The 22,672-nt window shown below is 56.5% G+C and overlaps 2 protein-coding genes across 3 annotated transcripts in view; both read right to left on the reverse strand.

Moving 5' to 3' along the window:
* The window catches only part of Hic1 (HIC ZBTB transcriptional repressor 1), a 2,970-nt gene extending 2,695 nt beyond the window's left edge, over window positions 1-275 (reverse strand). The window contains exon 1 of the mRNA XM_055619535.1: window positions 6-275. Within this exon, the coding sequence (XP_055475510.1) occupies window positions 6-275 (270 nt within the window). The remainder of the gene's footprint in view (window positions 1-5) is intronic.
* Window positions 276-8,322: 8,047 nt separating this feature from the next.
* Window positions 8,323-19,352, reverse strand: Dph1 (diphthamide biosynthesis 1). Of its 2 annotated transcripts, XM_055620422.1 has the most exons (13): window positions 19,223-19,352; window positions 16,020-16,172; window positions 15,836-15,899; window positions 14,149-14,270; window positions 13,553-13,710; window positions 13,284-13,405; window positions 11,553-11,621; window positions 11,038-11,194; window positions 10,818-10,918; window positions 10,006-10,084; window positions 9,406-9,525; window positions 9,133-9,239; window positions 8,516-8,583 (listed from the first exon to the last, which is right to left on the reverse strand). In XM_055620422.1, the coding sequence occupies exons 1-12, from the start codon at window positions 19,281-19,283 to the stop codon at window positions 9,150-9,152; spliced, it is 1,296 nt and encodes a 431-aa protein (XP_055476397.1). In that variant the 5' UTR covers window positions 19,284-19,352; the 3' UTR covers window positions 8,516-8,583; window positions 9,133-9,149. The 2 variants fall into 2 exon arrangements, with proteins under 2 accessions (XP_055476396.1, XP_055476397.1); XM_055620421.1 differs by lacking the exon at window positions 9,133-9,239 and having other exon boundaries at window positions 8,323-8,583.
* Between the last annotated feature and the right edge of the window lie 3,320 nt (window positions 19,353-22,672).

Consider the following 22,672-nt stretch of genomic DNA (forward strand, 5'->3'; position numbering starts at 1 on the left):
GGCGCCGCGGGCCCGGCCGCCGCACACCTGGTCCTCGCCGCCGCCGAGCCGCGCCGGGGGCCGCCGCCCCCGCCTCCGGGGGCGCCCACCTGGGGACCCGCGCAGAGCGGGACCCGGAGACCCACCGACCCCAGGGTCTGCGGCTGGGCGCCCCCCAGCACGTCTCGATGGAATTCGGCGCCAATTCGGGGAAAGTTCTGCCTGCGAAGGGCGAGTTCTAGAGCCGTGACGGGCAGTAGCCCACTCCAGGAGTTCGAGGCCAGCCTCTCCTGCATAAGAAAGACCCTATATTTGCTGGGTTTGTTTTTCTTTTTCTTTTTCTTTTCTTTTTTTCTTTTCCAGACAGGGTTTTTCTGTGTAATTTTAGCTGCCTGGAACTCACTCTGTAGCCCAGGCTGGCCTCGAGCTCACGGAGACCCTATCTTTAAAGTGGGGGTGTGGGAGGCTACTGACAGGACGTTGTGAGAAGATGATTTGGAAATCCGAAATGAGACGAAGGTAGGTCAGTTCGGAGCGGAGGTGACTTTTATTAGGTATTTCTGGACACCGTTATCCACCTGGACTCGGGCTCCAAAACAATTCCAGCGCTCGCTCGGGCACATGTTATCAGTGCGCAAATCGCAAGCCGCCCGCGCTCCAACGCCGCCGAGCAGCGCCCCCGAAGGCGCGTTTACACAGGCGGCCCGGCCCGGTCCGGCCCGGCTTCTGCCGCGGCGGCCACTGAGAACCGAGCAGACAGGGGCAGCGGCTCCTCTCGGAGCTTGCGGGTCTCCCTGGACCAGCGGGACAGAGCCCCTGGGGACGGGCCGCCAGCAGCCGCGTTCCTGTCTCAGCGGCTCGGAGGGATCTAAGTGATTTCTTTCTCCAACCCCCCGTTCGAGAAGCACCCCAAGAACCGGCGGCCTGGACCCACCCACTCCCCAGAGACCCCACTCCGTGCGAGGGGGCGCGGCGACGCCGCCTCGAGGCGGGAGGCGGCCTGGCACCGGCTCGTGGGTGCTCTCCGGAAACGTCCCCGGGGCGGGGCGGGGCGGGGCGGAGGCAGCAGCAGCCTGGCGAGCGTCGCGCCTCGGTGGCCCACGCTCCGCCTCCTCCCGCACCTCCTGACCCCCGCCCACACCACGGGGGGGGTCCCCCAAACCGCCCACAGCCTCTCATTGGCTGCGGCTTCCTCCGTGGCCACGCAGGAGAGGCCGGGGCGCAGGGTTACCATGGTAACCAATGAGGTTCCCGGGATCTCATCCCTCGGAGGCCTTGGAGAGCTTAGCAACCGCGCGGGACCGCTGGGCGGGTGGGGGCCGCGCTCGCCGCACCCCACGCTGTCCTCGAGCCCCCACGCCCCCGCTTGAGGTGGTGGCTGAGTCACTCGCTCGGGGCCGCCGGCGCGGCCCTCTGGCCGGACCGGTGAGACAGCAAGGTCTTGGGCGCCCCCTAAAGGCTGCGGCTCGTTGGCAGGAGGCTGCTGTGGCCGGCCTCGCTTCTGGTGCACACAAGTCCTGCCTTCCCGGGTGTCCGGTGTGCTCCGCCTCCGCCGAGCCCACCGCTGCCCCTCCCCACAGTGTCCACACGGGACCAGCACTGCGTTCCCACCGCGGGCTCCGCAGTTTCTGGGTTCTGGGAGCAGTGGGCACGGTTTCTCCGCCGAGGGAGGGCTGCGCTGTGGGGCGGAGGCAGAAGCGTGATGCTGGGGATGAGAAGGCTCCTCGGAAGTGCTGGCGGGAATAGGCGTTCTCGCACCAGAGCAGAGAGCAAATGGCGAGCAAGGGTGGCCCTGTTTTAGGCTGTTCTCCTTTCCGTGGGGCTAGACGACCGCAGTCTGGAAGGAGGCCCCCAGCTTCTGGGTCTTTTCCACGCTGGAGTCTACCCGCCGGCTGCCCCATACAAGGCCCTCTGCGCCTACTGTCCATTCTCGTCCTCGCTCCACTGTACGTCACCTACTCTCATTGCCTCGCAATGGGGAGGACCACACAGTCCTGCTCAAGCTTCTCCATTCACTCTCCTCTCCTCCTCCACGTCTTAGGTCTCACTATGTAGCTATGGCCAGCCTTGCTGTGTAGACCAAGCTGGCCTCGAACTCACAGAGCTCTGTCTGCCACCCATGTGCTGGTATTAAAGGCAGATGTGCACTACCATACCTCCCCTTTTAACTACTTTTCCCCGCTTCCTCACGGCCCCGCCACCCCCCCACCCCACCCCCGTCAGCCTGATTCTTCTCTCGCTGAACACATGGCGCCCCCATTTAGAGCCCGGAGATAGAACCGGGCTGTTCTGGGGAACCTGCTCCTCACAGCAGGAGCCCTTTTGGTCAGTTCTGTGTCCTCTAGAAAGGGGTCCGTCCCTTCCACGCACGCTGCCGAGCCCCTAGTCTCCTTCCCTGTCTTACAGCCTCTGCCTATGCTTTTCCACCACCGAGGGCTGAGGAGGCCCCTCGGAGAGACAGCCGGCCAGGGCCCTCCCGCCGCCTGTCAAGCTAGCCCTTCTTCCTTGGCGGATGCTCCAGGCACCTTTCCCAAACTCCTGTAGAGCATCCTCTACAGGAGGATCTGAAGTCCGGCCCACGCTCGCTCCCTCCCCTTCCCTACGGCTCCACCATCCGACTGGTGCCTTCCCGCCTGTGGCCCAGTCAGGAAGCCTTCCAGGATTCCCAAGCTCCTCTGCCCCTCTTCCCCCAGCCCCTAGACCCCAGAGCCCGAGGTCACCCTATCCCCCTCCTAAAGGGGCCCAGTTTCCTTTCCTTGACCCCCCACCCCGGAGAGCGAGGACACCACAGTGGCCTTATGCAGCGTGATACGCTGGCATCCTCTGGCGTCACCGAGCTGTCGGCTCTAGAAATTGAGCACTGTGGTTTGGGGCTACCGAGGAAGGACCCCCAAGGTCCGGGAGTTGGGGCTTGGGCTCCCAGGACTCGCAGAGCCCCGGAAGGGGAGAGCGATAAACGCGTAGCCGGGCCGCACCCTCCCTGCACTGTCCTCCCCCAGCCCGCCGCCTGCAGTTCCGGAAAGTTAACCCCTCGGCGGCCAGGCCTGGGGCCGCGCGCCCCCTCCCCAGCCCTGCTTCCGCGCGCCCCTCCCGCTCCCGGGTCCCCGGCGCTCCGTCCCGTCCCCCACGCCCCCTCCCCGCTCGCCACTATAAATAGCCTCTTCCCCGTTTCCTAAATTCCCTGCTGACGTCGGCAGCGCGTCAGTGTGTAGGAGCCGCGGCCGCATGAATGAGCCGCCGCACGAGTACTACGCGCGCCTATAAAAGCGGCGGCGCCGGCCGGGCTGCGGCGGCGAGCGGCGGTGGCGCGACGCGGCCCTCAGGTAAGGCCCCGCCGACGGGGGGGAGGCCCCGGGCCCCGGGACGGCGGGAGGGCGGCGAGGGGCGGCGGGGCGGAGGGCGGGGAGGGCCGGCGGGGCCGCGGGCGACCGACCCCCAGCACCTGCCGGCACCCGGCGGCGGCGCGGACGCTCCGGGAAGCCCCGGCGGGACCCGAGCCCCGGCCCCGCTCCCCGAGCCCCGCGGCCCCTGCGCCCTCCTTCCCAGAAAGTGGGGAGGCGGCGCCGGCGTCCCGGGAGACGCGCCCCTCGCTTTCTACCCCGTCCGCAGCGGTGACCCAGCCCGGATGGCCCCGACGACCCAGCCGGGGCGCCCGCCGCACACCGACGCCCGCCCCGGCCCGCGGCTCCGCGGGACCCCCGCCCGCACGCCGCCCTCGCGCCCGGCCCCGGCCCCGGCGCCCAGGACTTCCCGCCTCTGCGAGCGGAGCTGTCCTCTCAGGACCAGGCGGGGGCGGGGCTTCGCCCCGGCCGCCCCGCCCCCGCCCGCCGGAAGTGCCTCCCGCTGGGACGCCTTTGACGTCACAGGGCTCTGACGTCAGCGGTCGCGTGCCCGTCCGCGCGCGCTGGGGCGGAGGGGGACTTGAAAAGCAGCAGCAGCAGCAGCAGCAGCAGCGGCGGCGCCCCCGACCGCGGGCGACGGGACGCCCCCGCCCGGGCAGCGCGCCGGCACCTTGGCTCTAGACTGCTTACTGCCCGGGCCGCCCTCAGTAACAGTCTCCAGTCACGGCCACCGACGCCTGGCCCCGCCCCAGGACCGCCGACCCCGGCCCCTCCCCGCCTCCCTGCGCCGCTGTCCACGGTGCTGAGGCAGCGCGCGCGCTTCCCCCGGGCCCGCCCGTGCCAGGTCCCGGCGGGCTGCGGCGGGCGCCGGCCCCCGCGCAGGCTCGCGCGCCCCCGCCGCCCGCGGTGCTGACGTCAGCCTCCAGGCCCCGCCCACGCGTCTCCAGGGCAACCGTGGCTTTCGATTGTTACTGTGGGAACCGGAGGTAACAGTCTACAGCCATGGTCGCCCCGCAGCACGCCCACGCTCCCCATCGAGTTCTGCCCGCCTGGGTTTGGGCAGATACTGAGCGAGAGGAGGCGGGGCGGCGACGCAACATCCGATGTGTCTGCGTGGGTAGCAGGAGGTGTGCTCAGAGAGGCTGCCTGCAGGCTGCTGCGCATCCCCTCAGGCACAGGAGCGGGCACGCCCACGGAGTTCCTGATCATCCTCAGTGAGGATCCTCTTTCCAGTCGTGGCATCGCTGCCTAAGGGTGGCGAGACAAATGGGTGCTTCTGTGACAAGGATACTGATCCCGTGGGTGGGGGAGAACTGATGGGAAGAAGGAAGAAGTCGCTGTTTACCTCCAGAGGACCGAAGGGGGTGGAGAGGGAAGTTTTATCACACCTTTGAGAAAACCCTAGAGGGTAAATAATCCATTTCCTGATAGAGCCACAGCCTCCCCATAACTCTGTCCCCCAACTTTCTACTGAGCCGTGGGAGATGATTAAAAGGGTCCTGAGCCCTCAAGAGGCTGGCAGGCTAGTAGAGGCCACCTGGTCCCTAATGCATTGTCTGAAAGAATCAGCCAGCGTTTTCCCTTTAGTCGGTCTCTAAGAAGTGCATCGCAACTCGAGTTCTTCAAATGCGCCCTAAAAAGGAGGACCGAAGAGGCTGTAGGTGGCTACTCTGTGGCTAGGACTGTCGAGAGATTGTGGTAGATCTTTGCGCAGAGCCTTAGGAGGCCTGGCTGCGGTTAGGGTGCAGGGAAACAAACAGCAGGGATCTTCTGAAGAGAGGACAAATCTTTTGCAGATTGGGCCCACCAGATGTGGTTAGAAAGGTTGAGCACACAATACTGCGAGTGTTTGGTGTAGGCAAACATTTAGTTTGTTTGGCAGGCATTTAGTGCAAGCCATGCCCTCCTCCGTGACTGACTTTACAGAGAGGAGAGCTGAGGCCCAGGCTGGGCATTTCGCCTGTAGTTAGTGGTAGTTCCTGCTTACTTTACAGGGCAGCAGAGAAAACACCCAACCCCAGGAGCAGTGGAAGTGCAGGCCCAGCTGCTCAGGAGCTCCTGAGCCCAGACGCTCCAGGCCAGCCAGGGTGATACAGTGAGATCCGCGTCACAGAACAGGAGTTGGGGGAGGGGTGGCAACAAACAAAATGTGAGCTTTTGGATCTGAATCATCCAATCTTGAGTAAGTTACTTATCGTTTCTTGCCTGTAATCGATTATTATTCATGAAATTAGGCAATGGGAGGTGGCCTGGGCAAAGAGCTCGATGGTAGTCTGTGCTCGGCACGCACAAGTTCCTGGGTTTGATTCCTGGCACCAAAAATAAATGAGTTAGGCCATGGTAGTGCTTTTGAATCCCAGCTCTTGGGAGAAAGAGTTAAGTGGACTTCTGTGAGCTCAATGCTAACCAGAACTACAGTGAGACCCTGTCTCAAAAGTAAGTTAGAGACAGGCTTCTACTTGTCCCATTGTCTGGCACAGTTCTCAATAAACGTTATTTCTACCTCTGGACCTTATCTGCCTGGGCTGTAATTTGAAAATGTTAGAGCAGTGATTCCTCAGGGGGCCTGTTTTCTCTCTTCCCCAGAGTGTTCTGAGTCGCATGAGAGGCTTTCCTAATAACATATTTACCACACTTAAAAGTCCACCCAAGGCCGTTTTCAAATACCTACAACAGGAATGACCCGTCAAATAGGCACCAGGTTTAACAAATGTTCCTCGTGTAAGTGGCCCACAGGATGAGCATGTGCTAGTGTTGGGGTTCATTCTGCATGGTGGGAGGTGACACCCCACTTGTTGGGAATCTCCTCCAATCAGGAGCACTTCCATTCCACCTAATACAGCTCTACCTAAACCCTCTCCTTCATTTTTCCTGGTAGAGCCAGGGCCTAAAGACCATTCACATAGATCTTCCCCTTTTATTTATAGGGCTCCCAGAGAGTGCAAGCCATCCTTTTCCCCAGTTTGGCGCCCACCCAAAGGTGGCAGCCTGTGACTGCCAGAGGGTCTGAGTACTGATTTTGCATATCCATCAACTATTTACAGAAAAGCAAGCAATACTGATGGACCAAAGCCAATGGATTTATAGGAGTAATCCCATCTGTTGCAATCTCCTTTTGTCAAGGAAGCAATCCCTGTAAGATTAGAGCAAGGCGCGGAGGCCAGCTCCCCACCCCGGCTTCATTACAGAGGATTTTTTAAACCAGTAAACTTTTGGGTAATTCCAGTCTATCCTTTTGTTTGTAAATTTTAAAGACTTAGTGTGTTTGAGTGTCCGAATGTGCTGGCAATGCCTTTACCTGCTGTGCCATCTCACTGTCTCCTGGTGGAAGTCTTAAGTCCCAGACTAAAGAAGCCTTGGTAACTACATCAGACTTTACAGAAGCGGAGTTTGAGGGAAGAGAGCACCTGGAAGGCTCTGCCTCGGTTCTTTGTTCTGTAAACAGGGTTTCTCTGTGTAGTCCAGGCTGGTTCAAACTCAAGAGCTCCGCCTGCCTCTGCCTCCCAAGTGCTGGGATAAAAGGCCTGTGTGACTGCAGCCTGTTTTTTTCTGTGTAGCCCTCGGGGTCCTCTTTAGTCAAGAGATCTAAACTCTGCCTGCATGTGCCACCACACTGGGCCATTGGGTCATGACTTTTTTTAAGCATGTGCATGCCTGGACCTGGGGTTAGAGCCCCTGGAATTAAGGGTTATAGATGTTTGTGAGCTACAATGTAGGTGCTGGGAACTGAACCGGGAAGGAGCTCATGTTCTTAACCACAGAGCCATTTCTCCAGTGCCCCCAGGACTATACCTTGAAAACACTTCAGTGTCAAACGAGTGACTGTTACAGGAATGATTTGGGAGTATCTGGCCAGCTCCAACTCCTGCTCAGTTACTAAGCTCCCGAAAGGATACTGTAGCTATGTAGGACCTTGTGATATCTTATGAAACTGTCTTTGAGAGGCAGGAGTGGGCACTGGAAAGGAAAAGGGACTGCAAGAGAGCAAACCTTAATGTGCCTGAGACTGACTGCACTCCCCAAGGGCAAACCAGGCAGGCTACTTCAGCTCTCTCAACACATCGGTAATTAGCATCATCAATAACCTCAGAAGCCCTGCAGATGGGTTCATTAGGAAAAGGCAGTTTATTCTGTGCTGTCTTTGGCCTTGATCCAACATATGGTACTAGCCAAGTCTTCAAGCTCAGAGTTCAGAAGGGATGGGGTCAGTTATGGAAGAGAAAGCAAAGAACTGGGCCAGGGACCAAAAGAAAGCCAACTCTCAATTCTAAGGGATCAGGATCTAGGAAACCTAAATCCAGATGGACCCAGGCAGAGGCTTGCCAAGCGTGCCTTTCCCCAGACTCCACTCTGGTTCAGTCGCCAAGACACCTGGCTTCTCCACTCTGGGACCTCCACACAAGGTAAAAGCACCCGTGTGGCCAAGCCTGATGGACTCACCTGATTGAAAGAGAATCAGTCTAACCTCCATGCGTCATAGCACTGTACACCCAGACACAGAATCAATACATGACTTCCACCAGGGGACAACTGCAAGTGACTGCTAGCAGGGTGCAGAAAAAGGTGTTCCCGGTCTCAAACCATCACTTTATTTTTGGCAAGCACAGGGTGCCAGCCCCCGCTGGCCCATCACTGTTGGCAACAGGCTCTCTCTCCAGTAAAGGGCAGGGTTTATGTCCTGAAAACTGACAGTTGTCTGCGGTGCCACAGGAGGGCATTAGACAGCTGCAGTTCGGAGCAGTTCAGAGACATTTGTTGATCCTTCACTCTGCAAACTGGTCCAAGAACCTGAGGTAGGCCTGACGCTGGGATGCAGCTGCTGGAATGAAGTGACCACCAGAGTGGGTGAGGGTGACAGCGCCAAGGAATCGGCTAGCCAACTGCATACTCTCCTGAGAAGGGATGACTCGATCAGTGTCCCCAAAAACATGGAGCGAAGGCAGTGACAAGGGGCTCTGCAAGATGGCTTCCTTGAGACCAAGGCCTCGGGGACAGAACCCCGACACAAGTATGATAAATCGCGGCAAGGGGAAGCGGGGATCGCCTGCCTGACCCAGAGCGCACACACAAGCTGCTAGCGCAGCCCCCTGGCTGAAGCCAAGAAGTCCGTCAAAAGGCCCCAGCGTGTCCAGGGCCTGTGCCACCGTTTCCAGGGCCTCCTCCAGACCCCTGCACACTGTGGGCTCTTCCAGCGCAGAGAAAACATCCGCTGCTTGTTCAGAAAACCACCAGCCTCGAGGCTGCTCCTCCGCAGCACTGGGCCCTGGAAGCAGATGGGAGAAGAACACAGGATCAGGGCTGGGGGCGGGAGAGAGAGGCAGAGCTCGGGAAAGCCACGGCCAGAGAGCTTGGGGTGGCGCAGGTCAGGGACCTGGTACGGACTGGACACGGATGAGGGAGGACACCCGGGAGCGCGGGCTGGAGCCTGACTTAAAGGGGCTGGGTGAGAACTGAGGGGTCCAAGATGCGAGTTACTTCCGGAGCCGGCTAGTCTCACCGAAGTCTGGCCCGGCGCTCTCCGGAGCCGCTGCCTCGAGGACCGGGTGCGGCCCACTGAGGCACACGAGCTCTGCGCGACCGCGCAGCGCCTTCCTCAGCGCCCCCGTCTTCTCGCGGAAGCCCCGCTCGCTCTGCCGGAAGCCGGCCAGGCACAGCACTCTGAGCGGCTGCCGCGCCGCCATGCCGCAGAGCCACCGGAAGCGGGCCTCCCCCCAGAGGAAGTAGACTAGGCGGGGCGGGGCCGCGCCGCCACACCGCGAGGGCGGGACCCAAGGCGGGCACGAAGACAAAAAGTGGGGCGTGGCTACCATACCTGCAGCCTCAGCGGCCTCAGGGAGCCGGCGGGGGCGCCTGCTGGTCTGCGCAGCCGCAGCCCTCACCGGCTGGGGCGGGAGCGCGGCCTCCGGACCGCTGCTGCGCCTGAAGGATCCAAAATAAGTCTCCACGGCGACCTCCACCCGCCTCCCTTGCATTTCCCCCGATGTCCTCAGGGTGGCGGCCGTGGCCCACATCGCAGGGGAGGCAGGCAGGGGCAAGGCTGCGCCCCTGGGCTCCCTCTCCGCCCTCGGTCACAGTCCCCGCCTACCCTGCCAGGGGGTGCTCGGTCCCGCCCGTGGTTCACTGTCCACGGCCCCAAGGAGCTGCCGGCGTAGAAGTCCATGGGGTAGGGCTGCTGCCAAGAAATTTCCCTGAGAGCCACGGCTGCCTAGGGGAGAACAGACAATAATGCCAGTATTTTGTTTGCCAGCATTAGCAAATTTGACCATGGCCTATATATCATCAATATAACAGAAAGGAAATGTGAAGTGAAGGGACTCTCAGCTACAGTCAGGTGTGATGGTTCATGCCTCTCAGCACTCTGTAAACTGAGGCCAGCCTGGGCTACATAAGACCAAATCTTAAATACAAACAAAAAAAGATGGTGGCTCAGTCTCAGACCCCAAGACGCCCCCGCCCCTTTTGGTTTTTCAAGACAGGTTTTCTCTGTGTAGACCAGGCTGACCTGGTCTACACACAGAGATCTGGCTGCCTCTGCCTCCTAAGTGCTGGGATTAAAGGCATGAGCCACCGCACCCAGCAGGACCCCAAGATCCTAAGTGCCGCTCACCCATGCAGCCATCTCACAACACTCCCTTCATAGGTACAAAGCCCACCACCCCGCAGATTTTCAAAATGTGGTTGTTACCTCATAGGATGTCAGCAGTGGCTTGGGAAAGGCTGAGCCCCAATCAATGGAGAGGCGTGGACACGCTACCTGCACCCACCTAAGCAGGGAGATGGTAAGATGTGACACGGAGACCATCTCGCTGGGTGTCTCAATTTGTCAACAGGGTGTACTGATCCTATTGTTAAGAGTGCTGTGCTGTTGGGGGGTGAGGGGCAGCTCTCTAAAGTGCTTGCCTTGTAAACCAGAACCACTGCATTAAAAAGTGTGTGTGTGTGTGTGTGTGATATACACTTGTACCCCAGCGCTGGGGAGGTCCAGACAGGGAGATTGCCAGCCAGCCTACTTGGCAAGCTCCAGGTTAGTGACAGACCTTGTCTCACAGGAAAAAAAAAAAAAAAAAAAAAGATGGTAGACAGCACCTGAGGGTGACACCAGGGCCCCACACAAACCAACATACATGCAAAGGAAAAAACATCCACCTTAATGGAATCAAATTCAGGTCATTCGACCTTTGCTCCATAAGCCATGTCCTCAGCCCCCTAAGAGCTTTCTAGAGATAGTTAATTTGTAATTACCCACCTAAAACCAAAGTTTGGACCTAGTACCCTTACATTCATTCATCCCACCAGACTACTAGGATGGACAGGCACCGAAGGTGGCTGGCCCGTGGTCAAGGGTGGCCCCAGTAGATAAGTGCTTGATAAATCTTAAGACTTCGTAACCACACATGCAACTCCCATTGGCTGCAGCCTTAGGTCTGTGCGGGGCAGAGCCTGCTTTCTCAGCTGCTTTTAGCTGGCCACCCTACATAGGCAAGGTCGGGGACTCACACGTCCACCCCAGGAAAGAGACCGAGCTTGCTGGGGAAGACCTCGGAGAGCAGTAGCCTCAGGAAGCGAAGTCCCAGGCCTCTGAGTTGAGATTCCAGGTGCTGTTGGGAGAAAGGGGGCCAGGGTAGAGTCCCTGTGACGAAGAAGCCAAGGCGAGCTACTTCAGCCTACTGACTACTGTCAGCCCCTCCTGCTGCTGGCCCCTCTGATCCCCTCTCACCTCTAGAATCCTGGGACTGCCCTGGCGACCCAAAGTTCCCAGAATAAGACCCCAGGACTTGGCTGAGCGGGCCGCAGCAATGGCCTCCTGCCGGGTGGCCTGCATGCGCTGATGGTCATAGTACTCTCTGGAAAGGACTTTGCTATACGGGTCATACCTAAAAAGAGTTGCCAGGATCACTGTGAGAGCCCAGAGTCAGCTAAATGCTACCCAGACACAGGCTCTAAACATGGAATTAGGAAATCTGGCCCTAATAGGGAACAAAGATTGTTACTGAGATTAGTAAGGAGAGATCATTCCTCCAGGTAGAGCAGGGGAGAGCAAGGGGGTGTCTTAAGAGCTTGGGGTGACTCCCGGGTACACAACAGCGGTCCTGGATCTAAATTCCAGATGTGCTTCAGTCAGAGCTGGCTGCCATTTAGTGACCAGGAAATGAAGGATAGTTCAGCCCAATGAAGGCCTCCAGGGCAGAGACACTCGCCCTGGCACAGATGGGAAGCCTTCCCAAGCCATACCGGTAAGCAGGGATATTAGGGTTGGCAATCATGACGGACTCCAGATGGAAGCGGCCATCTCCAAGATACCTGCGGGGCGGGAAGAGCATGTGAGTGTGGTATGGGATGGCAAAGGGGGTGCCCTGGCTTACAGGTCAGAAGACTGACTTCTCAGCCACCCATGATGCTAATTCTGTGAGAACTGACAGTCCTCAGTTCGCCTCTTAGGGCCTCTCATCTGTACAGTAAGGAGCTAGGCTTAGATGTCCAGAGGTACCAAGGCCAAGGACAGGCCATCTGGGCCCAGGAGAGCCTAATTTGAAAGCTGAGGGACAGTTTCTTTTTTATTAAGATCAAAATGTTGTCTGTGCTCAGGACTGGAGAGATAGATGTCTCGTTGGTTGAGAGCACTGACTGTTCTTTCAGAGGACCTGGGTTCAATTCCCAGCACCTACACAGTGCCTCACAGCCACCTGTAACTCCTGTTACAGACTACACAAGGAAAGCCTGTCTAGGAAATCCCAAAATAAACAAAGATACAACATTTAAAGCTATGTTATATAGGCTGTAGAGAGCTCTGCTCCAGGGCACACTGGCTGCCCTCCGACCGCAGCAGCACTGACCCACTGCTGAGTCACAGACATTTCCTGTGCTCTCTGAGTTCCAGGCCTAAAGGAAGTATCCAACACCTACACTATTGCCATTCCACAGGAGACACACCCAAGGTTTAAGGACTTTAAATACACCTGCTCAAGCCAGGCGTGCTGGCGCACATCTTTAATCCCAGCATTGGGAGGCAGGGGGATTTCTACGAGTTCGAGGCCAGCCTGGGCTACACAATGAGACCTTGTCTCAAAAACAAACAAACAAACCAAAACCCACTTGCTTAAAGCGACATAGCTTAAGCAGTGTATATGAGATTTGATACCAGGCTTCACAATTAGGACACATAGAACATACCTGCAGAGATGCCCTCATAGTACCTCCCTGGGACCCAGAAAGTCCAGAGCTTACAGGATAATTCACCCAGAGCAGCTCCTCTCTGTCTCTTGGAGGTAACACCCAGGGTACCTCCCTCAACACACACTTTGAGGCCCAGATGACGGGCATCCATTATGTTGGCACAAGCACATGAGGAATGGCTCTCAGGGAGCAGGCTGCCAGGTCTGGGCTGTGGAAGGCCTATATGTGGGCCCAAGGGCAGGAATATCCTTTGTGGGTGTAGCAAAACCTGTGGGACCAGTACCCAAAGCTCCCGGGGGTGGGGCTGAGTCACAGTGCCCCTCCTTCCTTTCTTGCCATTAGCTAGGAAAGCTAGGAAAGGTTTCCTCTCCCCAGCCCCAGCCCAAGAACTGTCAGCTGTGAGGCTGCTGCATTCACACAACATTAAGCATTTCCATTACCTAAAATAATTAGGCAGCAGGAGACACGCTGCTCCTGCTTGTTAGCTGTCCGGATGCTAAATTAATGGGGCTGCAGCCTGGGCGTGCCCATCCATCTTCTCCAATTATAGTCCCTCTATTTCTACTCATCCTGATCCCACCATCAGGCCCTCTGAGTTGTCTCCACACTAGGCATAGCCTTCTGGATGAAGAATGGAACACTGGAGAGTGCAGGTAAATCTGGCGTCGTCCCCACTTGGGCCGTCTTGCAAGGTCACCCTGAGCTCATTCAGGTTAGACTCAGCTTCTTCTCCTCCTCCCCTGAGTGCATTTTGTATGTCTCTACAAACTAACCTCCATGTTAACTTACACAACAGCTTCCACCTCCTTGGGCAGTCGTGGGGATGTGCAGCCTAGGATCTCGCCAGGGGACAGGGGCTTGCACTGTGGGACACTGATCTGATAGTCAGCTTTCAGCTCCTGTGCAGCTGCCTGTGTTGATAGCAAAGGAAAGGAAACAAGTAGCTGGGGGAAAGCCAGGGCCAGAGGAGCAGCCCAGAGCACCATGCACAGGAGCCGGGAGCACGCTGGAGTAGCCTCTCTTCCCCACGAGATGCTAGCAATCCTTGATCTATTTACCTGTAAAGTTGACACAAATTGAATGGTGCTGACGAGAGCAAGTGAGCTGCCTGGCGTAAAGGTGAGGCGGACTGAGTCCAGAAGGTGGGCAGTGTCTATCCGGATATCCACAAAGACATACAACACACGGAAGTCTTGGATTGAGGTGTCCATGGGGACTACAGAGAAGAGTTCAAAAAAAGTGTCCTGAAAGGCAGAAGGGGCAGGGAGCCTAGCCCAGTCCCAATGTTAAGGGCAGCCAGGACTCTGGCTTCAGCCTGGGAGGGATTAGGGAGAAGGCAGGGTCCCTGTCTCCTAGAACTTTCTCATCACTCGGGCTAGGCACACCTGCATCTCCCAGGTGTGGTAACTCACACCTATAATCCTAGCAGCCCGGAGGCTAAAACAGGAAGACAGCAGTTCCAGGCCTTCCTGGGCTACAGAGTGAGACTGTCTCAAAAAACAAACAAAAACATCAAAACGCACTTCTGAGGCAGTAGCATGATTTCCAAGGCAGCCATATCCAGAAAAACAGGTCACCAGCAAAGCAGAAAGGCCAAAGCCACTCTGGAAACCAGAAGGGACTTTGTGCTTGCAAGCAGGACAGAAAAACATACCTAGACAGCTGTGGCCATAGTGCACCAGGAAGTCGACTCCCAAGGCCCTCGCAGTAAAGTCATCCACACAGCAAGCCCCATAGGTCACATCACCCATCACCATCACCTCAGTCTTTGTGAACCTGCAGGGCGGGGTTGGGGACAATGGGACAGAGATAAAAGGACTGAGGTGAGAAAGTTTCAACTCTGGAGGTGTCTGGGACCCAGGATCTTCTTTCACCACATCTTCCAACTCTGAGGTGGCAGCTGCCAACCAAGAGTAGGAGGGAGGGGTGCAGCTGCCGCCTCCCTCAGCCCTGACAGCAGCTCCTGGAACAGTTGCTATGTGAGGACATGTCTGCAGCACCCTGTCCAGCCTTAGACTGAAAGAAGGACCCCTAGCCTCAGAAGTGGGTGTGCAGAGTGCAACAGAGACCCCCAGGACTCTGACTAATCCTACCCAGAGCAAGTAAAAATTCCCCCCACAAGCTGCGGCATTATTGCTTTTGTGGGCACGGGATGTATTGATGCACACAGCTTCCCCTGGCCCAGACCCCACCAGCTCCCCACCCACAGGCAAGGCCATGGGTGCCCAGGATGGGGAGGGCCCATGCGCAGCTCCCAACAGCGCATGGTACTGCCCACACTCCTCACGCATCAGGAAGAGTGGGCTCTGGACAGCACATTGTTAGGAGATCTGCTGCCAGGCCTGAATCACGGGGGGGGGGGGTTAGGAAAGACCCTGCACCCCTAAACTCATCGCTGGGACAGAGCAGGAGACTGAGGACTCCTAGGAAGAGACCACACATGGCCACAGACACTGCCTCTGTGACGGGGTCCCCCCATTCCTCCTCTGGGGTACAGTAGGGGAAAGTTGAACTGCTGCCAATCTGCCCCTCCTCCACCCCCTCCCCCAAATCAGGCTGTGCACAGAAGATTATTCAGCTCCTTAGAATGCAGCCCAGGCTCTGAGTCAGCCAGAGCACTTAATTTTTTATAGATTAAAATGTATGCAAATTGCCCTGAGCCCCAGAGAGCAACCCCCAAGGGGCAAGAGGGTGGGAGCAGGGAAGTGGGTCTGTGGCGGAGGGGAGGGAGGGGGTGAGGGCAGCAGCAGGGAAGTAGGAGGTTCTCAGCATGAGATGACCTCCCCTTTCTTCAGTCCCCCTCCCTGTACTCATGCTGGCTCCAGATGGCTGAGCACTATTTCCCCCCTTCCACCCCCCACCCCTGGCAATGGTTCACTGTCATGAAAAAACTTAGAAGGAGGGGGTAGAGTACCTTTCCCTAGCCATCCTCGCCTCACCACCCATACCTACTCCCACCCAAATCAAGCCTGAGAAAAAGATGCACCCTCTTCAACTCCCCCGCCACTCATCCCTCCACTCTGCCCCGCCCTCAACTGCCAGACCCTTACCCACTGAAGGTCAGCTTTGTCCAGTTCCTCCCAGATGCTACTACTTGCTTTGGCCTAGAAACTGAAATTAACTTCTTTGCCCTTACCCAGATTATAGAGGGGAAGGGAAATGGACAAAACAGGTTCTTAGCAACCTGGGAGCCTTGTTTTGAGTTTTCCCCTTTGTGTGGATATTCTTGTAAGAGGCCTGGGGGGGGGGGGTTAGCCAGTGGTCCAGAAGAGAAAAATTCCGCCAACAGGCATAAGTATACTAGACAAAGCGTCAGCTTGCTCTCCAGTGCCAAGCCTCACCTTTCCAAGATATCCACGATGGTGCAGGCAAAGAGCAGGAGACCTTCTGGCATCTGTAAGGCCACTGCAAGACAAAGAAGACATGAAAGGCAGAGGGCTGGAAGAGGCTGGGACTGGACCAGGCCCCAGGTCTGGGCAGGCACCCTTTCCAACCTCACCCCAAATCCATCCTTTGGGGGCTCACCCTTCTTGGCCTGGGCTTGTTGGATCCTCCAGATGGTCTTGGGGATCTCAAAGTTGTAGTTAGAAGGCAGAGCTTGGACAGCAGCCTGCAGCTGGGGGTTGTTCAGGATCTCAGGCGGGATCTGGTTGGCCAGTCGGCCCCGAGAGATTCGACCTAAAACAAGGAGATCTGAGTCAGCATCTGCTCTAGACTACAGGAAGCCACAGCTACTGATCTGTTAACTCTAAACTGAAGGCCCAGATTCCACACACAAAGGATATCACCCAGCCTTTGCCTAACTGAATTCATCCTACAGATAGAGATAGCCCATAAACCAGAAAAAAAAAAAAAAAAAAAAAATCCACACAATTAATTTCTATGCTGTGAGATTACTAGCAGACACAAATGGGGGCAGGGGTAACCCCTCGGGACTAGAAATGACACACAAAAAAAGACTAAAAAAGCAAAGGAGAGTCACACAACTCAAGTCTTACTGATTAATCCATGCCTTTGTCCCTCTCCTCATTTAAAAGGGTAAAAGGCTGGGAGTGGTGTGCACATCTGTGATCCCAGAGTTCAAGAAGCCGAGACAGGAGGATCAAGATGTCAAGACCAGCAAAGACAACATAAACGAGAACTTGTCTCAAGAATGGAAGGGGCGGGGACAGGAGAGATGGCTCAGCAGTTAAGAGCACTGGCTGGCTTCTCTTCCAGAGATGCTGAGTTCAGTTCCCAGCAACCACATCATGGCTCGCAACCATCTACACTGGGATCTGATGCCCTCTTCTGTCATGCAGGTATACATGCAAATAGAGCACTCATAAACATAAAAATTCTTTTAATCCATCTCTGTGAGTTTGAGGCTACCTTGGCCTATACAGTGAGTTCCAGACCACCCAGAGCTACATAGTGAGATCCTGCCTCATAAAACAACAAACCACACTCAGACTGGGGGTGAAGAAAAGCTGAAGTGCTTGTCACACAACCATGAGAACCTGATTTCTGATCCCCAGCACCCATGTAAAAAGCACAGGCCAGTAATCCCCGAGCAGGACCTTGTCAGGCAGCTAATCTAGCCAATCAATGAAGGTGGAGAGCCAGAAATGTAACACTGCCCTCTGGCCTCTACACACACACTACAGTTTAACTGGGTATGAGACTGCTATAAAAGGCTTAGCTGTAGAACTCAGACTGCTGGCTTAGCATGGATAGGGAACTAGGCTCAACGTCGTGTGTGTGTCTGTGTCGTGCATGTATGTGTATGTGAATCTGTGCACGTGTACATGTGTTTGTGTGTGTCTGTGTCATTTTGTTGGTGGTGATGGTCATGGTGGCTGTCTAGGCTGCCATGTTTGAGACCCTGTCTCAAACAGCCATAATTAGAGGTGGGGCAGCTCAGACCTTAGGAACACTTGCTGCTTTTCTAGAGGACCAGCATTTGATTCCTAGCACCCACACTGGGCAGTTCACAACCACCTATAACTCCAGCTCCAGGAATCTTAGACTCTTCCTACGTCTTCCGACACCCACACAGGTGACTAACACACACATAAAACAAAAACAAAACCCTTTTTAAAAAAAAATTATTTATTTAATCTTTATTTTATGCGCATTAGAGTGAAGGTATCAGATCCCTTGGAACTGAAGTTACAGACAGTTGTGAGCTGCCATGTGGGTGCTGGGAATTGAACCTGGGTCCTTTGGAAGAACAGAGAGCGCTCTTAACTACTGAGCCATCTCTCCAGCTCCCCACCCCCCCTTTTTAACTTAAGGAAATTAAGTACCATATATTGAATTGATTCAACAAGTTCCTTAGTCCATAGCCCTTATGTTCCACCTAGGAAGGTCAGAAAGAACACGCTCCAGTACACCAGTGGACACGCTGAAAAGGACAGAAGGTGACCTTACACCTTAGAAGTTAACACTTCAGCCTGGGCAGAGGGGCATACAAATGAGCCCTTGAACAAAAAAGAAAATACTGGTCAGCAAAATAGCTTAGTGCTTCACACCTCCATCCCCAGCCCCAGATGGAGAAAACCGACTCGGGCTAGTTATCCTTCAAGCCCCATAGGCACTGCGGCACACACGTCAAATAAGTGTCAATAATGTAAAATAAATACATGAAGATGTAAAAACAACTTTTTAATTCATTTTCTGGTTTGAAAAAAATACTGAGCCACACAGTGGTGGCAACACGCCTTTGATGTTAGCACTCAGAAGGCAGAGGCAGGCATATCTCTGAGTTCCAGGCCAGCCTGAGAGAGTTCCAGAACAGTCAGGGCTACACTGAGAAACCCTGTCTAGAAAAGCCAAAAAAAAAAAAAAAACAAAACAAAACAAAAACCGAGGCTCTCCAGGAAGGCCTTATCCTGGAAAACCTACTCTCCTCAACATGGTATCTCACGAGGAGCCAGAAAGTTTGGAGATGTGAAAAGACAAAAAAATTACTCGTCTTGTACCTGCAGAGCCTCTATTATGTTTGAGAACTTCTTTCGGCTCGGGCCTCTAAGACAGGAGGGAGCCTCCCGAACCTGTGCTTTCATCTACTGAGGTGGAGGGGTGCGCTGAAGAACTCTATAGCCTGAAAGGCTGGAGTCCTGGGATCACATTTGAATATTACCACTGTTGGGGCGTTTGCTCAGTTGTTTTCATGGCCTTGGACAGCAAGCTCAGACTCGCTGGCTTCCCTGCAGGATCTTAGACAGGTACAAATCTCCTGTGGTGTTTTGGGTATACAGCAGGTGTTAGCATGAAGAGCAGTAGGCGCCTCCTCCTTTATCAAGGTTGTCACCTTCTGTCTGAATCGGGATCCCCGCCCCCCCCAGGTGAGTAGAGACCCTTGGGCCAGGGACTCTGGTCCCTACACCTAGCACAGGGCTGACATTTAGGGGCCGCCTGGTGAAGGATAACAAGCTCCTCTTCGCATAAATAAAAGCGTCCCCTCCAAGTCCACTTGTGAAACGCGTCATGGTTCCTTCCCTCCCATCGGATCTGCCCGTCCGTCACTTTGGGGGGGTCTGTCTGCTGGCCCAGACAGGGTGTCGTTTCGCCTTGATCAACTCCCAGGAGGGGCAGCTCTTCTCTTCCCGAGAGAGAGAGCGGTAGGACTCGGAACAGCGTGAGGCTCTCGCGACCCGGGGAGAAAGGAGTCTGCTCCCTCCCTGTCCGTGACCTGGGACCCACAGGGACGCGAGGTCTGAAGGCCACAGCGTTGCTGCACCCACCTCTGCCGGGGCCGACTCGGCTTCCTGCCCCAGCGGTCTCGGACACAACCAGCGCCGCCATCGCCCCGCAGCCCACGTGGCTACCAGAAAGGCAGCGCTGGAAGAACGCGGAGAGCCCAGGCGGCGCGATCGACCGCCGAGCTTCCGGCAGAGGGCGGAGATTCTCGCAGGGCGGAGACTAAAGAGATGTGGGCGGTACTACAATGGGCCCGATTGGTCCAAAAGGTCTGGACTCTCAGGGCTCTCCCGGTTACCTCGTGGTCTCCCTGGTCCTCAAGCTCTTCCCTGGCCTAGTTCAAAGCTGTCACGGCCCAATGAGTGTGCCTAAGCGAGTTCTGCTGACCTACCGAGTCTTCCTGTTGCTCCCCACCCTCACCCTGGTTCTTTCCTGGCAAGCTGTAAGTCTGTCTGCTGACATGGACACATTCTCTATCTCAGAGGACTCCGCTGTCCCAGCAGGACGGAGTCTTAACGCCTACCGGCTCAGAAAACTTGGTGTGGATTTCTGTGAACCCACTGTGTGGAGGGTTGGCCTGGCAGAAGCTGGCACTCAAGGGAGAATCTGGAAACTGAAATGGCTTTCTTGGAAGGATGAGGGAGCTTGAGGCCTCCGATTCCTTAAACCTTCTGTGTCCTGGCAAGGCTTTGCCCTGTCTAGGCTGTCCTTCAGGCGATAGCCTTTTCCCTGCTCAGTGGACAGCACTCCTGGGACCCCAAAGAGAAGGCAGCAGCAGTCAGACAGCCTTGACCTTTGGAAGAGGAGAGCACCTGCAGGGCTTACCCTGGGCGGTCTGCACCATGACTCTGGGTGACGCCCTCACTCCCATCTCCTCTGCCTGCAGTGGTGAGCACAGCTCTGTGGCCTCAGGCTCCCCTGGAGGCCCTCCCAGCTTGGAAACCCCTAATTAAGGTGCAGAGAGATGTGAAAAAACAAGCAGCCAGGGACAGGCCTTGCCTGGGAGGCTGCTCTGGGGAGAGAGCTCTAGCAGGCTGGGAGTGAGCAGCCTAGGGGAGGATGGAAAGGGTCAATGTCCCTCGGTCTTTGCAACCTTAAGACAGGTATGGCTTGGCCTGGAATAGAACAATCCTGGCTCATCACAGAACAGCCTTTCACCCTGAGTCCGGCTCGGGCTCCCCAGGTCTCTGTTTCTCTGGACACCCCCACCTCTTGGGTCTGCACCCCAGGAGCCCATCAGCACACCAGAACCTAGTCTGCCTGTGGACAGCTCCTGGCCTGGCTTTATCTTCAAGTTGCATGGAAGAGCAGCACCAATGGCACAGTGGCTTTTCCCCCAGCAGCTGCCTCATCCCTTAGGGCCTTTACCTGGTCAGAGGTATGCCCCTTCTGCTGACATTACTATATAGCTTCTGTCACAGATGAGCAGCCTGCCCCCATTAGGAAGCCAGGTGGTACCGAGGAAAACTGCTGCTCAAAGCTGTCCTGACTGGGTCCCTCACACCTTGCTGCACAGGGAAATGGTAGCTGCCATTCAGCTTGGGCCGAGGGCACATCCATCTGTCCGTGGGGGTCCCCCTTCCTGGGTTACTCAGCAGCAGTCTGAGTAATTACTGCCTGATGAGAAGACAGGCTCAGTGTGCCCCCTCCCCCATTACACCACAGCACCCACCTACAGCCACCCCCATCCCCTGGCTGAATGCCAAGTAAACATCCAGCCCTCCTAAGTCTCAAAATAACTGCTCCTCACACTCACGCCGCCCAACTTCACCCAGTAGTTTGAAGTTTGTGGGGCAAGGGGGTTATGGGGAGGCGGCTTGGGAAGGTGGGAGAAGGAACAGCACACCCTCGTTCAGGCCCACACTTTATCACTGATTACTGGGTGCTGTTGAGAAAGCCGGTTAACCTCTCTGGGCCTTGGCTTCAGGGAGCGTCCCCACAGCTCTGGCCTAGAGTTGAGTCTGGCGGGGATCAGGTGGTGCAGGTCAGCGGAGTCCTGCATCTGGCAGGAACTAAGAGAAGGAATACCTCACTTTGTGTTCCCAACCCTAGAGGGGCCAAGCTTCAGACCATTCTAAATAAAGCTACTTCGGATCTTCAAACATTTGCTTCTGTCCTTCCTGGGTGTCCTGTCCTGTCAACCTGTTGAACCCAGACTTCAAGGGCACCTTTTCTGCTCCTCCGTCACGCCCTCGTGCTGCGTGCTGGCCAACCCTTCCTGGGCCTTGTAACCTCTGCTCCATGTGGACATAATTTGTGGATCTCCCTTCTCCATTTTATACACTTCTGACGCATCTATGCTGAGCTCAAACCAGGGAGTCTTGGGGTGCCGAGGGCCTGTATGAGTGCATGGATGATGGTGGCCTTGCTTTTGATTTTCCTGGCACGACAGGTTTGCTCCACAGAGAGCTTAGGTCTCTGCTTAGACGGCCGCTGTCAAATCAGCTCTACTTCCACCCCAACTCCCGCCCCGGATCAGCTCCAGAGCAACACCCTACTTGTCTTTCTTCCAGGCACTTACAATCTTCTGGACTTTTCTCGTTCGGTCCTATTGGAATATAAACTTCAAAAGGACAGGGACCTTTTCTTCACGGCCTGAGTTTCCACATAGTGTAACCCATAACTCTTAAATGTGTTCAGCGAGCGACCTGGCAGTCTTTTTTTTTCCTCGTTCGGAGTCCTTCTTCTCCCAGACCAGTAGGGGGTGTCCTTCTCCACCTAGGATCGTTGCTGGCCTGAACCTTCTCTGCACTTGGCCCGAAGGCCCCTGCAGGACCCGCTTTCCAGGCCGTGCCTCCTCCCTGTCGGAGAACCCTCTCACAGGCGGGGTCTGTGTAGGTCCGGTAGGGATCGGCGGCCTTCCACCCGAAGACAGCCCACCGGAACTCGCACTAGTTCTTTATAGGATTTTCAACTGCACATCCCCGAATGCTAGCCGTCCCGCACATCTCCCCGAAAGAACAGTGTCTTGGGACACGGGTTTGGGGGGACGGCTGTTTCGCCGGAGCGGTCCTGGGCAGGGAAGAGCCGTCGAGCCTCGCAGGAGGAAGGGGCGCGGGTCGGGGAGAGACCGGGCAAGGGCGTCTGACTTGAGATCAAGGCTCGGGGCGGGTACGCGCTTCCAGCCGCGTCTCTCGGTGACCTCCAGCCGCGAAGGGCGAGGAGGCGGGGGCTGGGCTGCGGGTGCGCGTTCCGAGAAGCCTGCGGGGCTGGGGAGGGCGATCCCGTGGCCCGACGACACGCCGAGGGCTGGGCCAGGTACTTGGACGGACGCGGGCAGAGGACCGTCCCCGGGGGCAGGCGCAGCGCAAACACCTTGGGAGGCGGCGCCGCGCGGCCGAGCGCCGCTGCCCTGGGATTAGGACGGCGCTCGGCACCGCGAGCTGAGAGCACTTTCATAAATTTTGTATGGGAGGCGCTCCGTGAGCGGGGGCGGGGAGCGGGAGGGAGGGAGGGAGCTGGAGAGCGAGGGAGGGCGGGAGGAGGAAGAGAGG

Source organism: Psammomys obesus, unplaced genomic scaffold, assembly GCF_907164565.1.
Source record: "Psammomys obesus unplaced genomic scaffold, mPsaObe1.curated_primary_1811, whole genome shotgun sequence".
In the NCBI taxonomy this organism is placed as follows: Eukaryota; Metazoa; Chordata; class Mammalia; order Rodentia; family Muridae; genus Psammomys; species Psammomys obesus.

Bases quoted from the DNA above. Each gene is read 5' to 3' on its own strand.
- Dph1 (XM_055620421.1), bottom strand. From the start codon at position 19,283: ATGGCGGCGCTGGTTGTGTCCGAGACCGCTGGGGCAGGAAGCCGAGTC. The intron at 13,711-14,148 runs GTATGTTTTTCT...TCTTCTCTGTAG, and splicing joins CTATGGCCACAGCTGTCTAG to TCCCCATGGACACCTCAATC. The intron at 10,919-11,037 runs GTGAGAGGGGAT...TTCTCCCAACAG, and splicing joins GCAGTCCCAGGATTCTAGAG to CACCTGGAATCTCAACTCAG.